We start from the raw sequence: 14,547 nt of genomic DNA on the forward strand, positions 1-14,547 counted from the left end.
AAAAAAACCTTTGTAGAAAAGAAATGGCGTTTGTAATCTATTGCAACTAACAATAACTGATTTTCTAGTCCCGTTACTATTGTTAAATATTATACAAGATTCAGTTTTAATACAATTACAGAATATATAGTTAGTCAGTCTAAGAGATAAAATGGGTTAAAAAGAAAAAAATCTTCCCACATTTTCAGCACTTGCGTCAGAGCCTGTAATGCTTATTTTAAAGCATATTGGGTCATAATTTACTGGAGTCCAAAGGGTAAATAAATATTTTTATCTAATCCTGTGTGAAAATTTGTCCTTCAGGGAATACAGAGCATTATTGTCCCGCTAATCCACGTCAGGATTAGGTTAAAGCCTCCATCGCACTGGAATACCACATTCAGAGTACCATGGCAACGGGAAGACTTGGTGGGGTAAATCATGAATGGGGCACGCAGATCACTCGGCTCCTCTGGTGTCGTTTTAAAATGCGCTGCTCATTTGTGTCTGATTTGTATTCTGTGCGTGGATCTCCGTCTGCGTGGTTGCTGCTAATGCGCGGTCCGTGAGCGCGTCACGAGACAGTGGGCCGAGGTTATATTTAGGCTCTGGGAGGAAAATAACGGCTCAGGGTGATTCCTCTGAGTGCCGGACTGGCTTTGTCAAGGATCTGGACACTAGAGCGCAGAAAGGAGGAGGAGGGGGTGGCTCTCGCTACTGCTGCTGCTGCACACAAATACCAAAATAGGATCGAGCTGCCTGCGACAGTCCTGAGCTAAATTGAGGTTCATGTGTTTTGGAGAGGAGCGCTTAGAGGAGCGTCGGTGGGGAACAAACATCCATGGAAATATATAAGGTACGCACACATTCACTGTATTTTAAGCATGAAAAATGTTGAATTAAATTGCTTGCCATTTTTTATTACGGTTTTTTCTTCTTTTTTCTCTAGATATAATGTCTAATAAAAACGAGATCTACACATATGACTTCTGTGACGGGGAGCATGCTGCGGAGCTCCTGGAGGCTCTCAGGCATTTCTACATGCGCGGCCTGTTCACCGACGTGACCCTGCAGTGTGGCGAGTCCGGTCAGGTGTTCCACTGCCACAGAGCGCTGCTGGCGGCCCGCAGCTCCTATTTCAAAGTCATGTTCACGGCCGACATGAGGGAGAGGTCCGACAGCGTCATCAAGCTGAGCGGCGTGGACTGCGCTGTGCTGGGCTCCCTGCTGGACTACGTGTACACAGCCCGGGTGCGCGTCACCGAGAGCAACGTGCAGAGCCTGCTGGAGGCTGCGGACCTCCTGCAGTTCAGCAGGGTCAAGCAGGCGTGCGAGGAGTTCCTCATCCGCCTCCTGGAGGTGGACAACTGCCTGGGCATGCACACCTTTGCTGAGCTCCATCAGTGCCCCAGGCTGCAGAGGGAGGCCCGCAGAGTGATGCTGAGCAGGTTCCCGGAGCTCATGGAGCAGGAGGAGTTCTTGGAGTTGGACCATGAGAAGATCAGGTCTGTTCTGGCGGATCAGAGCCTCACTGTGCAGGGAGATGAGACGCTGATAGATGGTGTGGTCAGGTGGGTGTCCCATGACTTGGATAGTCGGGTTCACTGCGTGTCAGACCTGCTCCACTCTGTCCACCTGAGTATGGATCACATTTACTTCAACACTTCCTTGGAGGTGCACAGGCAATATCTAACAAAAAACGGTGGAAAGTTAAAATCCACGATTGTTCAGGCGATGAGGTCAAATGGCAAGGAGATTCCCCCAAGCAGAAAAATTTCCCCCAGTATGTACATCATTGGAGGATACTACTGGCACCCTCTGTGTGAAGTGCACATCTGGGATCCTGTCAGCAATACGTGGGTGCAGGGGAAAGACATGCCTGACCCTGGAAGAGAGAGCTACAGCGTCAGCCTGCTTGGTGCAAACATCTACGTGACTGGTGGATACAGGACTAACACTGTTGAAGCACTGGACACTGTTTCAGTTTATAACTGTGACTATGATGAATGGACAGAGAGTTGTCCCATGATTACTGCCAGGTACTACCACTGCTCAGTGGCTCTACATGGCTGTGTTTACACCATCGGAGGCTACAGAGGAGGAGCTCCAGAGCAAGAGACTGAATTTTATGATCCTTTGAAAAAGAGATGGTTTCCAGTGGCCAAAATGATCCAAGGTACAACAATTTAATGGGAAGAAAAACTGAAATGCATTACATTTAATTTGGATTACTATCTATTAAAGATTTTTTTTAAATACTGCTGAGCTTGCATGCAAATGTTGGACATTTATATGCAAGATTAAATATAACATGATATGAAGTATGCACTTTAAAACACAAGTTACTTGACACCTGAAAATATTTGCTGTTTAACCCTGAAGGCATGAAGGGGCACTATGGTCAAAAAAGACAACCAACCCCAAGTTTGTAATTGTCAAGTATTGCAACATATTCTCAACTACATTTATGTCTAGACACATGCACTGTTTGTTCTGCAGTGCATTGTTTTCCTGCTGGAAGGTAAAACTGTCATATCTTCTATGGGCAGCTTCCAGTGTTAGTTTTCTGCCACACATTGTGCTTTGAATGATGACTAAAGCACATCATCTTCATGTCTGAAGGTGATCATCCGCATGTCTGATCTACCCCCTACATAGCTTATGGCAAAACTGTAAACTGGACATTCAGTCCTTCCCCAGCCTTTCAGTTTAGGTAAAATATACATTTCTTTGCAGCTGTGTGACATTCACTTACATTTCCAGACTATAGAAAGCTTGCAATATTGTTTAGTCCAGCTTTAAACTTCCTAAATTTATACCTGACCTTACTTGTATGTTCCTTCATCTTCATGATGCTCTCTGTTGATTACTGTTCTCCAACAAACTGTCCCAGAACAACTGCAGTTTTACTAAAATGAAATTACACACAGGTGAAATCTATTATCCCATTTGGTTGACATCCTAAAGCAGTACTTTGCCCTGGAATTTATTTTGGGGTATCAGAGTAAGAGGGCCTGTCTACAAACCACACAAAACCTTACTGATTTTTTATCGACACAAACTTTGAAAATAATGTTTCATTTTCCTTCCTCTTTGCAATTAAGTAATGTTTTGTGTTGGTCTATTTCATAAAATCCCCATAACAAACGTTGAAGTTTACAGTTGCATTGTGACAACATGTGATAAAGTTCAAGGGGTATAAATATGATAGTGGCAAAGTAAACTTACAGCTGGACATCTACCACTCACAAAACCTCATGTTTACCTCAGAATCTTTTAGAGAAAAACCAACACTGATCCATCCAGAAAAATCAATGAACAGAAACTTCAGTCAACAACTTTTTAAGCAGACATGAGATCAGGTGATCCTCATCATCCCTGTTTTGTTTTCAAGGTGTAGGAAATGCCACTGCATGCGTAATGGGAGAAAAAATCTACGTGACTGGAGGCCATTATGGGTACAGAGGAAGCTGCACCTATGAGAAAGTGCAAGTCTACAGACCAGACGTCAATGAATGGAGCATCGTAACACTAAGTCCACATCCAGGTAAGGGTAATCGAAAGGGACAGAAAAGGAGCATTGATTTGTTCAGAGCTGATTACTTGTGTTTGAATCTTCTGTTTTCAGAGTATGGCCTTTGTTCTGTGTCTCTCCACAACAAGCTGTATTTGGTCGGCGGACAGACGACCGTTGCGGATTGCTACGACACAGAGAGCGACGAATGGCGGCCCATATCAGTGATGAAGGAGAGGAGGATGGAGTGTGGGGCTGTGGTGATAAGTGGGTGTATTTATGTAACAGGGGGTTACTCCTACTCAAAGGGAACGTACTTACAGAGCATTGAGAAATATGACCCTGAGCTGGACTCGTGGGAGATGGTAGGGACTCTTCCCAGCCCCGCCAGGTCACATGGTTGCGTATGTGTTCATAGCGTCCATTGACGTTTTTCACATTTTTATGTAATTTATTTTACAAAATAGATGGAATTGTCTATTCACAGCATTCACTAGAGTTTGAAAAAGTCTGTGGATGACAAAATGATCTGTTAAGCTGTTCAGGGTACATTTGCCAAAGTGATATATGAAAATCTCAGGGGTCTCTCAATGAGTATTGTAGTTGTCTTTTAACAATTGTTGAAAGGTTTTAATTAATTTTTAAGTGTTTTAAAAGTTTAGACAGAAATCCATTTTTAATAGCAGGACTGCACCTCCACTGCAATTTAACTAAATAAATTAGTTCACTCTTTTGAACTGCTAAACTCTGTTTGAATGGGTGATTTCCATAAACATTCAGCGCATTTCTCCTTAACACAACACCCTCCATGCACAAGAGGACACCTTGTTTTGTTTATTTTTTTGTTTTTCATTTCCAGTTGTTTCAATATAGGTTTACTGATTTTTTGGGATGTCTTTTAATCAGGCTTAAGGTATTTAAAAATAACCATCAACAGATGGAAAAGGAAGAATCTTGGTGACAGAAAATAAAAAAAAATTCACACCCACTTCCTCCTTTCCATTGACTATTTCTAGTGTAACAGTAGATCGAAAGACCTATTTGCAAACATATTCTCATCCAAAATAATGAATGTTCTTTTCATATTAATAATTGCATTTCTGGTAATCTGAGAAATAAGGAGACAAAGAAGGGGACCGGAGCCATTGTGGTGTTGGCATAGAATGATCATCAATAGGTATTTTTTACCATTTCATAATAATGATAAAAAAAAAACATATTTCAGCATGTACCGTATTTCTCACAGAACAGAGGCCAAAGTAGTGGTTTGGAGATGCACTCCAGGGCTCAGTTTTACATTCAGAGATGATTGTATATATTGTAAACTATTTCTAACACAATTGCAAAAGATGTATTTTAGCAGTATTTTTCGAATTTATTTTTTTATTTTGATTTATGAATTTATTTCAAACAGTTAAAAAAAACAACAAAACAAGTATCCAGGAAAAAATAACGTGCATACACAACTGAGAACATAACAATAAGCGTACCGCTATTTGCTGGAAACGGATTAGGAAAAAGTGAAAATTTATTTAATCCTATCATTTGTTTCAATTTAAAGAAATACACATTATTTACTAACTCGGTAATGATCAGAAATGTGTAATTGAAAGAATATTAAGTAGAACTGATTTGTTTTTCAAGTCTTCACTTTCATGCTTGAAACAGGGAAAATGCTGCAATGTCAACAAATCAATGCAAGTGATCGGACTTCCTCGAATACATTTCTACCACTGGTCTTAAAAAACAACTTACTTTGACTGTTCGGTGTAATAAATGTATGGAATTAGTGTGCCATTAGATTTGAATCTGACTACATGATATATTGTTCTGGACTAGACTGGATTGCTTTTAAATATATTTAGATTAAATTGGATTCAATATAAATAGATATGAATTAGACCTGTTTGCCTTGTGAATTATCTTGACACAACATTTGTTGTGACTGTGAGTTGATACATTTAATTGAACTGAATTATTTTCTTGCCTCACTTGTTATATTTTTGTATAATTATCAATATCAATAAAACCAACCATTAATTTGTTCATTGAAACTAAAACGCTGGTGAACCTCACCATGCCGTGCAGTTAGACAGTACTACCCCACCGCCTGCTGGTTTTATACTGAATTGCAGCATTTTGACCTGGAAAGAAAATGCGATGGTAACGCTTTTTGACCCTTGACACTTTCCGTAACACGCAGTTGAGCAACGTGCGCGCAGTGTAGTAAGGACTTTTGGTGTTTTAGAGCTTAAAGCGCGATTTACTTACACACAGCATAACGTAAGTACCTAATTTAATCGTGCTGAGAATGCTCTAATGTGCTGCTCGTATTGTCGTTTACTAGCTTATGGATTTTAGAGGGACAGAGGAGGATTTTATGATGTGCGTCGGTGACATGTATGCTGCTTATGGAAGCTTGCAGATAGGGAAGCTGTGCTAACTTTACGGACTAAAGTGTCTTTTAACTAAATGAGCATCACTATAACGTAAAAATATTCTAACTTAGCTGGCTGTGCATTAATGCCTGAAATGTTTGAATATCCAAAGCTGCTGAATAAAAGCTAAGCTAACAGGATGGTTAGCCACTTCAAGCTATCTGACTGCCTCTGTATAAGCTGTTCTCATATATCATCAGACTATCGAGGGTGATTGAGTTGTCTAAGAAATGTTAATCTCCTCCGCTTGTTTTATGATCATTTGAGTCAAATAATGTAAACAAATGTATTTGCCCAATTCCTAATAAATTTGGCCTTGTACTATGACGTGAGCAATTATTTTCACTTGTACACACTAGCATAACAGATTTAATGCGTTTTATTTACAGTTTAGGTGAAACTCATGCGGATCAAAGCTCTAGATAAACACACAAAATTCTGAAAACAAAGGTTCAGATCTGAATGGTTTAAAGAATACATTTAAGTACAGTTTCTGGAAATGCATCATATGGAATTTGTATGAAATTTTTAATTTAAAAAGAATATTAAAATGTATAATTCTGTTCAGTTTATTTATATAGCTCCACTTTACAAGTCATCTTATGGCACTTTACAAAAAGTTTTTTCAGTTCAGTCACACATACGTCCCAATTGATCCTACTTATCAAACAGTACAGTAAGCTCAGTTAATTATTCAAATTAGTTTAAGATGTTTTCCCTTCCAGGAAACTGAAGATTCAGATAAGCCGACGGGAGAAGACATAGCAGATACACAAAAATGAACTATTAATACATTTTCAGCTTTCTAATAGTTTGATTATATATATATTACAATTGTGACTGTTCCAACCTGTGCAGTTCTCCAAGTTTTATCATTCAAACTTTGTAGAAACAATATATAAAACTATGAGAGCTACACAGTATGTCAAATCCCAATCCTCATTGCAATGTCAGTATTGAGATACTCATAAGGGAAGGAAGGTGTTGATGGCAACTCAAATCACCAGTACAATGCTGCACCAGTACAAGTAATGTTGCAGTAATTTGTGTGTGTGTGTTGTTTTTTTTATATAATGCAGCCCATATCAGGATTTTTAGTATATTTGAGATAGTCATTTGAGTCATGATTTCAAATCATAAAGGTGTCATGTCTAGGGTCACTAAAGAATATGAATTCTATACAGTGTGCCCTGTTCTTCAGTCATAAAATACAATGATATTTAAAGTACTAAAGCAGTAGTCTGAACTGATCTGTCCCTTAACCTGCACACTTGAATTACATGGTGAAACTGCCTCACTAACATGCAGTCGAGCGCTGCAGAGCTCTGCTAATGAGATAATATTGAAGCCAGGTGTGCTGAAGCAGTAAAAGCTTCAGGAAGCTGGACCTGGAGGACTGGAGTTTGAGACCACTGGACTAAGGGCTTCCTAAAAAACTCTCTTACCCAAAAAACTAAATTTTTCTATTAAAGTGGTTCTCGTTTTCTCAGATTTAAGGATGGTGAATTTTAAACAAGAGAAATTAGTATTTTATTAATCCCAGTCAGGAGCAAAATTTTGTCTGAATAGCACAGAACAGCACCCATGGCATAAGATCACTATAGATTATGGAACATGACATGTTTTTTAAAGCTGGGGGGAAAGCTTTATTCTATTAAAATATTGCCTAGCAGGAAGGCAAGTAACAAGGGGGACATCACTTGAACATTTGCAGGTTCTGAAAGAATTAATAAGTTATCTGATTTAACAGATTTAACAACATAGTGCACCATAAAACAGCCGATTGACTATATTACTGATTTCTGCAGAGAAGGATGGCTGAAAACCAAGGAGAGATGTCTTCCATTGAGATGAAAGTGGCTCGTCAAGTAGAGGTAATTCTGACTTAAAAATGTAATCCTGTTATTATATATATATAAACATACATTCAGGCATAAACGTGTCTTATTTTCACCTAGTATTACTTTGGGGATCACAACCTTCCAAGAGACAAGTTTCTGAAAGAGCAGCTGCAGCTTGATGATGGTTGGGTGATGCTGGAGACCATGCTTAAATTCAACAGGTTTGTTTGATTTTTCTTTACCTTTTGAAACTTCATATAGATATCAGCTAATCCTTTTAATCAAATAACATTTATGTGAGTTGAGGATTGTTATAAAAACGCAAGTTACATCCAGTGGTTTAGAAATTCAACCCCAGCAAATCAATAAATATCGCAGTGAGGGAATGATATGAGGTCATGGTGCTTTGTGGTTGCATAGGGTTTCATATTACTGTATTCTTCATATTCCTTTTGAATATTGAACAAATACAACATCACTGATGCTGTATTTGTTCAATACAGCATCAGTGATGCTGATGCTGTTCAGATGCATGGTACTGGACTGAAATACTGACGTTTGAAGAGATTAAAAAAAAAACAATCACAAGGAGTGTCCACCAGAATCTACAAAACATTTTTTGTTTCTTTTATACTTGGCTCTTTGTAGAAATGTAGTGGCAAAATCTCTGTTCAGATCTGGTATTTCCATTCATCTGAAGAGTCCTCATCATGACTGGGTGGCCATAAATCCAGAATAGAATAGAAATAGCCTTTAATGTTGCACAGTGTTGGAGAATGCAAATTTGTAGTAAGGTAATAATACCCTGTGAGACTGTTTCAGAACTAAAACAGTCTCACAATTTGACAAAATCCTACTGGTTAAAATTGGTAATTGGACTATCTTGCTGACAAACAATATTTAGATTACTTTAATTGCATTGTTGAGTTGTACAACTTTTATCTGTCTGTACAATTTAAACACCATTTCTTCACCTCGTCCTCTTTCAGACTGAAAGCTTTAACTACAGAGAGCAGCGTCGTCATTTCGGCACTCCAGAAATCAAAGTCTGGCCTCTTGGAGATCAGTGAGGACAAGACAAAAATAAGGAGGTCTCTAGATAAACCCTTACCAGAACAGAATGATGAATACAAAGACGCAGTGAAACACAGATCTGTGTACATTGTAAGTTTCATTTGTTTATTATGTTCAAGATACTGGTGCCATCTGCTTCAGATAAACCATTTTTTCACTCATATCTACAAAAAACAACAATTTACTTTAGCAGCCTGTTGTCAATGTTGTAAATCCAGAGGGTTCCTACCCTTTGTTATTGTTCTTGTATTTCTGCAGTTTTGAAGTCTGCCTACCATGTCTTAAATTTGCAATAAACATAAAGAACTGAGAGGTTATGGAAAATTGAGTTTGAAAAAGTTTGGAAAGTTTAGAAAATATCCAGGAACCCTGATTGCTATGAGGCAACAACTTTTGAATTTGATTCAGGTTAGGTCATCCATGGCTCATTGTGTGGAGTTGTTTGTTTTTTCCTCGAGCATTTTATTAAAAAAAAAGTGGTACCAGAGACGACCGGAATACTCTAATCTGGTAATTTCTTTCCTTTATTTCTAGCATTATTGTTAATGGTGCTTTTTCTTTTACAGAAAGGTTTTCCTCTTGAAACAACTCTTGATGAGGTTCAAGAGTGGCTGTACGAGAAAGGCAGCATAGAGAGCATTCAGATGAGAAAAAATGTCCATCGGCTGTTCAAGGTAGAAGAAAAGCATCACTTACTAGTTTTAGTGGTTAAAAGGTTGGAGGATTTTAAATAAATATTTATTTCATTCGTGTCTTTTGCAGGGATCCGTGTTCATCTGCTTTGAAACAGAGGAATCAGCGAAGCAGTTCCTGGAACGGACCGATGTGAAAACATATAAAGACAACGAGATGCTCGTCTTGCCCAGGTGAGCTCGGTTGCTTTTCGTGAACAGGCTGGTGACAAAATAGCATTGTTATGAACATAAAACTAGAACAGGTTCATAAACTATTGTAACAAATTAAAATTATTTTCTTGCTTTGGATAGAAGTAACAGAGAAAGGACTCTAATTTCACCAGTATTTTTTTGCAATTTTGATTATCTTATAAAAACAGTAAGTCTTTTCCATGCTTCAGTTATTTCCTTGTTTCGACATGACAAATGCTAAAAGCAAAATTCATACTTTCCAAGATTTAGGAAGCTGGATAAAAAGTGTTTAACACCACATGATGTCCCATTTGTAATTATGCTTGGATTGTTCTTTCACTTCTTTCAGGGAAGTCTACCATGCAAAGAAGGCAGAAGAGAGGAAAAACTACAAAGCAGAGACGAAAGCTAAAGCAAAGCAGTGAGTTGACAGGACTTGGCCTTTTCTATCAGAAACTTTGTTGAAAATATCTGATCCACCTTCTTATCTAAACATTTTACAGAGACAAACAGCAGCAGCAGAAAAACGCTGAGGATAAAGAAATGGTAAGGCTTCTCAACCATGTGTTCATGAAGCTTCATTTCTGCTTTTGGGATTGTTTTTATTGAGATACGTAATTATGATTTGCAGGGTTTGCTTCTGGATGAACAGACTGGATGTTTGTTGAAGTTTTCTGGAGAGCTCAAAAATGTTTCAAGAGAGGACTTCCATGCCACGTTCTCTGGGCACGGAAGGATAAAGTGGGTTGACTTCACAAGAGGAGCCAACGAGGTATGTTGTCTGCAAGGATTCCTATACAGTCTGCAAAAGTATGGAGTTTTATTTCCCCACTATTCAGGTCTGGAACATTATGGAAAAAGCAAAGAAGAACATGGAAAACATGTACTTTCAGACTTTATTCTCTTCCTTTGTCCTTTAATTTCTTCTTTTTGTCTGTCCCTTCTTTCCTTCCTTACATCTGTCATTTCTTCACTTTCCTCTCCTTGTCTATAATCCTTATATTCTGACCTGGGTCCATCATTCCTTTATCTACCTTCCCTGTTCCTTCTTTCCTTATGTCTATGTGTCCTTATCTGGCCTCCTTTTCTCTCGTGTTTCCTAAATTTCCTTACTTCCAACTGCTGTTGAAATTTTTGCCGTACAAGACTCTGAAGTTGAGTCTGAAAAGTGAATTTTTACAGAAAAAATGTGAACAGGAGAGCAGTGGAAGACTTTTTTAAATTTTTGTTATTGCTCACATAAAGGGTACGCTTCTGTTTGACGGGAACGCAAAAGAAGCCTTTGAGAAAGCCAAAGAGGCAAACGAAGGGGAGCTGAAAATGAAGGGCAGCAGCGTTACATGGCAGGTACTGGAGGGAGACGATGAGAAAGAGATGCTGAAGAAGATCATCGAAGCCCAACAGGAATCGTACAATCGATCAAAAGGCAGAGGTACGTTTTTGTCTCCAGGCATCACATTCTTGCGCAACAGTAGCAAAGATACTCTTAAGTGCTGATAGGTTGGGTCTGGTTAAAACAGGTGGGAGAGGAAGATCCGGCGGCAGAGGAAGAGGAGGCCGAAGGGGAAGAGGTGGCAGAGATCAAGGCAGGACTCACTTCCAGGGAAAGAAAACAAAATTTGATAGTGATAATGAGGATGACAACGAGGGTGAGGAAGGTAAGTGTAAATATTGATATAACATACAGGAGCTCAAAATTTCATTATATTCTCTGCGACACTTTAAAACAAAGTTGTGAAGTGGAAAGAAAATGCATACTTTAAAAACAAATTTATTTAGCGTGTTATACATTTACACACTGTGCGATTTATCTTTCTTGTGGAAGAATCAAGAAAAAACATCCCCGGTTGAAAGGTTAAATTGATGGTCCATAATAGTTGTGTGAACAAACACCAACTGCTCTATTTAGACTAAAGAGGACCTACACCAAATATCCAACCAGAAATAAAGGTTCCTAGCCATGAGCGCTCCCACTGCTCTTTATCTCTTTATTTATATTCATGCTGCTATTAGTTCAGATGAAAATCCCTGAGATTTCCAGAGCGCAACTGGACTCAGTTTACTAAATGTGAGACCACTAAAAGCAATGAATTTTATTTTGAGTCAAGTTTCTTTATAGTATTAAAAGTATGTACATTTTTCTTTCCAATTAACAATTGTGCTACATTGTGTTGATCTATCACATAAAATCCCAATAAAATACACAAAAATACAAAATGTAATAGATAATAAATGCTTTGCATGGCATTACATATTCTCAGCAGCAGCGTCCTCATTCTCAAACATTTCAGATGATTCAATGTATCCTGTTTTTCTTGCAGCACCTGTAGCCCCAAAGAGAGAGCTTGAAGACGCCGACGGTCCTCCAGCGAAAGTTTCCAAAACTGAAAACGGCTCGTAATGTGGAGATGACATCCAGAGTTTTTTCTTTAGCAAACACATTTATTTTACAAACGGTGAAAAATGCAGAGGCAACTTAGAACCCATTCCAGTAAATATATTCAGGTTTTGGAGAATCGTAGAAAGTCCACCTGGATGTCAACCTGAAAAAAACATTTGGAAAACTTGGAGTCAGTTTTCAGCCTTTGAAGCCCTTTATTTTTTGCCTCTTATTTGTATGTTTCCTTTTCTTATCGGAAAGTGTTTTAATTTGAGCACAAATCAATGTAACCTTGACGGTCTAATTTCATCTGAGTGATACCTAGAATTAGTGTGCCATTGGTTGTTTCTTATTTTATTTTGTAGATTTAATACATGGAGCGATGCGATTGTGTCATGAATTTTTTTAAGTTTGAATATTCCAGTAGCAAATTAAATGTTTATAAAATAAAATTTTGTTTTGAATCTGAAGTGCACAATATTGCATATTGTTAATGAACTTACCGACTTCTTCTTGTGGAAGCGGTAGGAAGCCGGCAAATCATACCTCAGTTCTATGAACAAACACAATTAGGGTTTAATATTCCTTTGATTAGAAAGGATTGAATTGTCTTACTAACCTGCAATGACTTCCATCTTCACTCCCCAGTCATTAGCCTTCTTTTGTATGTGCTGTAATCACATACAGTCAAGCATGTTGGCATCACATCAGATGAGTTAAAATATTCAATTCAAACTTTAAAGGATCTCTAAACCGATTTAGTAAGACTGAGTCTCAAACAGCTCCATCTTAAATCCTCCATTTAACATAGGATTTATGGGAAATTGGGCTAGTAATTTTTTTTTTTACTGGAAACGGTATTAATTTCACATGTAATTTTTTTTATGAGTCTATCTTCCTACCATGGGTATGAATTATTTTGGACTTTTCCATATGTTGCAGTCTGTCAGCTTGTCTAAACAAGGATCAGAATCACAATCTGGAGCTTACCTCTCGTGTTGATGTTTTATGAAGCGAGTAAACCGCCTTCTTTGACATGGTTAAAGCAGCGCGGAGGAACTTCATGTCCATCCCTTGAATAAACAGTAAAAACTGTAAATACTTTTAACATCAACTCATCTATAGCAGATCTGTATAGAACATGCAGCCAAAATAGAGTATTTTAAAAAATCCTTATTGAACTCGTGTGATACAAGCAAATTATGGATGCCTTTGTCAATGTTGTTGCTGATAAAGTTTGCCTTCCTGAATGCTAAAAATTGCTTTGAGGGGTTAACTAATCCTTTCCAGACTGATAAATTGTAGTTAATTATAGTTCATGATGTAAGGATGAAGGTGATTAATTTTTGCATATATAACCAGGGGTGTATTTTTTTTTCTTCCCACATTGGATTTGATCATTAGTAGAAAACATGTTTTTGTATTTACTTTAGTTATCTTTGTGTGATATTAACATGTCTTTGATCATCTGTAATGTGCAAAAAAAAAAAATGAAAAGGAAATCAAGTACTTTTCCCAGCCCTTTACAATCAATTTCTAATTAATAAAACGAAATTACCAGTAACTTCTTTGTCGAGTTAAACTCACCTTGGTTGTGTTTTGTACCAAACGGTGGATTCATTACAACGGTGTCAAACTTTTGGCCATAAGCCTCTGCTTCCAGGTGGCATAAATCACACTGGAGCAGATCCACGTTAGAGAGTTCAAATTCTTCTGCATTCCTTCTGAATATCTCTAGTGCGTCCTCGTCGATTTCAAAACCGACGCACAACCTGTTTAGAACAAGAACATCAGAAAGCTGCTCAACAAGAAGGACTGTGACACGGGGATCTTTCTCTCACCCTGCGTCCAGCATGGCAGCCCCGATGCTGAGGACTCCGCAACCACAGCCGAAATCTGCCACCAGTTTACCCTCAATGTCATCAAACGTGTTGTGAATCGTGTAAAGCATGCATGCTGTGGGGACAAAGGAAAACAATATAATTGTTTTTTTTTGTAGATATATTCAGTCTGCGAACACCTGCTCCGATGCTCACCAACTCACCTGCAATGTGAGGGCTGGTTGGATACTGCTCCAAGAGGATTTTTGGCTCCTCAAATGTGTCTACCTGCTGCAGGCAGCTTTCCAACTCCTTCAGCTTCATTTCGTGATACTGTGATTTTTCCACAGCAATGTAGCAACACCGAGAGAAAACATTAAGTCCAATAGTTCTGAATTACAGACAGCAACAGTAAGCTTTTAAGGTAACCCGCATGTTCATCCTCACACTGGCGCTCATAAACCAAAAACAAACCAGAGAATGCTTCTTCTTCTTCTTCTTCTTCTTCTGCTTCTTCTTCTTCTAGTTCATCCAGTTTTGATACAACATTGCGTTCTGCAGCCCTCCAGGGGTGAAAAATACAACTACAAGCTGATTTCTCTGCTTTTTCTTAGTTTTCTTCTGATATTTTTTGG

At 38.4% G+C, this 14,547-nt stretch overlaps 3 protein-coding genes across 5 annotated transcripts; 2 read left to right on the forward strand and 1 right to left on the reverse strand.

Moving 5' to 3' along the window:
• Window positions 1-127: 127 nt before the first annotated feature.
• Window positions 128-4,243, forward strand: klhl23 (kelch-like family member 23). 3 transcript variants are annotated; one of them, XM_032567281.1, is made up of 4 exons: window positions 128-835; window positions 929-2,155; window positions 3,374-3,526; window positions 3,608-4,243. In XM_032567281.1, exons 2-4 carry the CDS (start codon window positions 934-936, stop codon window positions 3,919-3,921), a joined length of 1,689 nt encoding a protein of 562 aa, XP_032423172.1. In that variant the 5' UTR covers window positions 128-835; window positions 929-933; the 3' UTR covers window positions 3,922-4,243. The 3 variants fall into 3 exon arrangements, with proteins under 3 accessions (XP_032423172.1, XP_032423173.1, XP_032423171.1); XM_032567282.1 differs by having other exon boundaries at window positions 3,643-4,243; XM_032567280.1 differs by having other exon boundaries at window positions 3,374-4,243.
• A 1,407-nt stretch (window positions 4,244-5,650) lies between these two features.
• ssb (small RNA binding exonuclease protection factor La) lies at window positions 5,651-12,562 on the forward strand. Its single transcript, XM_032567284.1, has 12 exons — window positions 5,651-5,776; window positions 7,740-7,805; window positions 7,890-7,993; window positions 8,762-8,936; window positions 9,413-9,520; window positions 9,609-9,712; window positions 10,062-10,133; window positions 10,216-10,258; window positions 10,344-10,484; window positions 10,958-11,144; window positions 11,233-11,370; window positions 12,034-12,562. Exons 2-12 carry the CDS (start codon window positions 7,746-7,748, stop codon window positions 12,111-12,113), a joined length of 1,212 nt encoding a protein of 403 aa, XP_032423175.1. The 5' UTR covers window positions 5,651-5,776; window positions 7,740-7,745; the 3' UTR covers window positions 12,114-12,562.
• mettl5 (methyltransferase 5, N6-adenosine) lies at window positions 11,466-14,426 on the reverse strand. The gene is made up of 7 exons (XM_032567285.1): window positions 14,137-14,426; window positions 13,934-14,048; window positions 13,680-13,864; window positions 13,083-13,165; window positions 12,712-12,763; window positions 12,596-12,645; window positions 11,466-12,255 (listed from the first exon to the last, which is right to left on the reverse strand). Exons 1-7 carry the CDS (start codon window positions 14,234-14,236, stop codon window positions 12,214-12,216), a joined length of 627 nt encoding a protein of 208 aa, XP_032423176.1. The 5' UTR covers window positions 14,237-14,426; the 3' UTR covers window positions 11,466-12,213.
• Between the last annotated feature and the right edge of the window lie 121 nt (window positions 14,427-14,547).

This window comes from Xiphophorus hellerii, chromosome 7 (genome assembly GCF_003331165.1).
Source record: "Xiphophorus hellerii strain 12219 chromosome 7, Xiphophorus_hellerii-4.1, whole genome shotgun sequence".
NCBI classification, from domain to species: Eukaryota; Metazoa; Chordata; class Actinopteri; order Cyprinodontiformes; family Poeciliidae; genus Xiphophorus; species Xiphophorus hellerii.

Coding starts and splice junctions, on each gene's coding strand:
- mettl5 (XM_032567285.1), bottom strand. CDS start 14,236: ATGAAGCTGAAGGAGTTGGAAAGCTGCCTGCAGCAGGTAGACACATTT. Junction 13,166..13,679: donor TGGTACAAAACACAACCAAG/GTGAGTTTAACT, acceptor TGTTTATTCAAG/GGATGGACATGAAGTTCCTC. Junction 12,646..12,711: donor GAAGATGGAAGTCATTGCAG/GTTAGTAAGACA, acceptor GTTTGTTCATAG/AACTGAGGTATGATTTGCCG.
- klhl23 (XM_032567280.1), top strand. CDS start 934: ATGTCTAATAAAAACGAGATCTACACATATGACTTCTGTGACGGGGAG. Junction 2,156..3,373: donor AGTGGCCAAAATGATCCAAG/GTACAACAATTT, acceptor TTTGTTTTCAAG/GTGTAGGAAATGCCACTGCA.
- ssb (XM_032567284.1), top strand. CDS start 7,746: ATGGCTGAAAACCAAGGAGAGATGTCTTCCATTGAGATGAAAGTGGCT. Junction 10,134..10,215: donor ACGAAAGCTAAAGCAAAGCA/GTGAGTTGACAG, acceptor AACATTTTACAG/AGACAAACAGCAGCAGCAGA. Junction 10,259..10,343: donor ACGCTGAGGATAAAGAAATG/GTAAGGCTTCTC, acceptor TATGATTTGCAG/GGTTTGCTTCTGGATGAACA.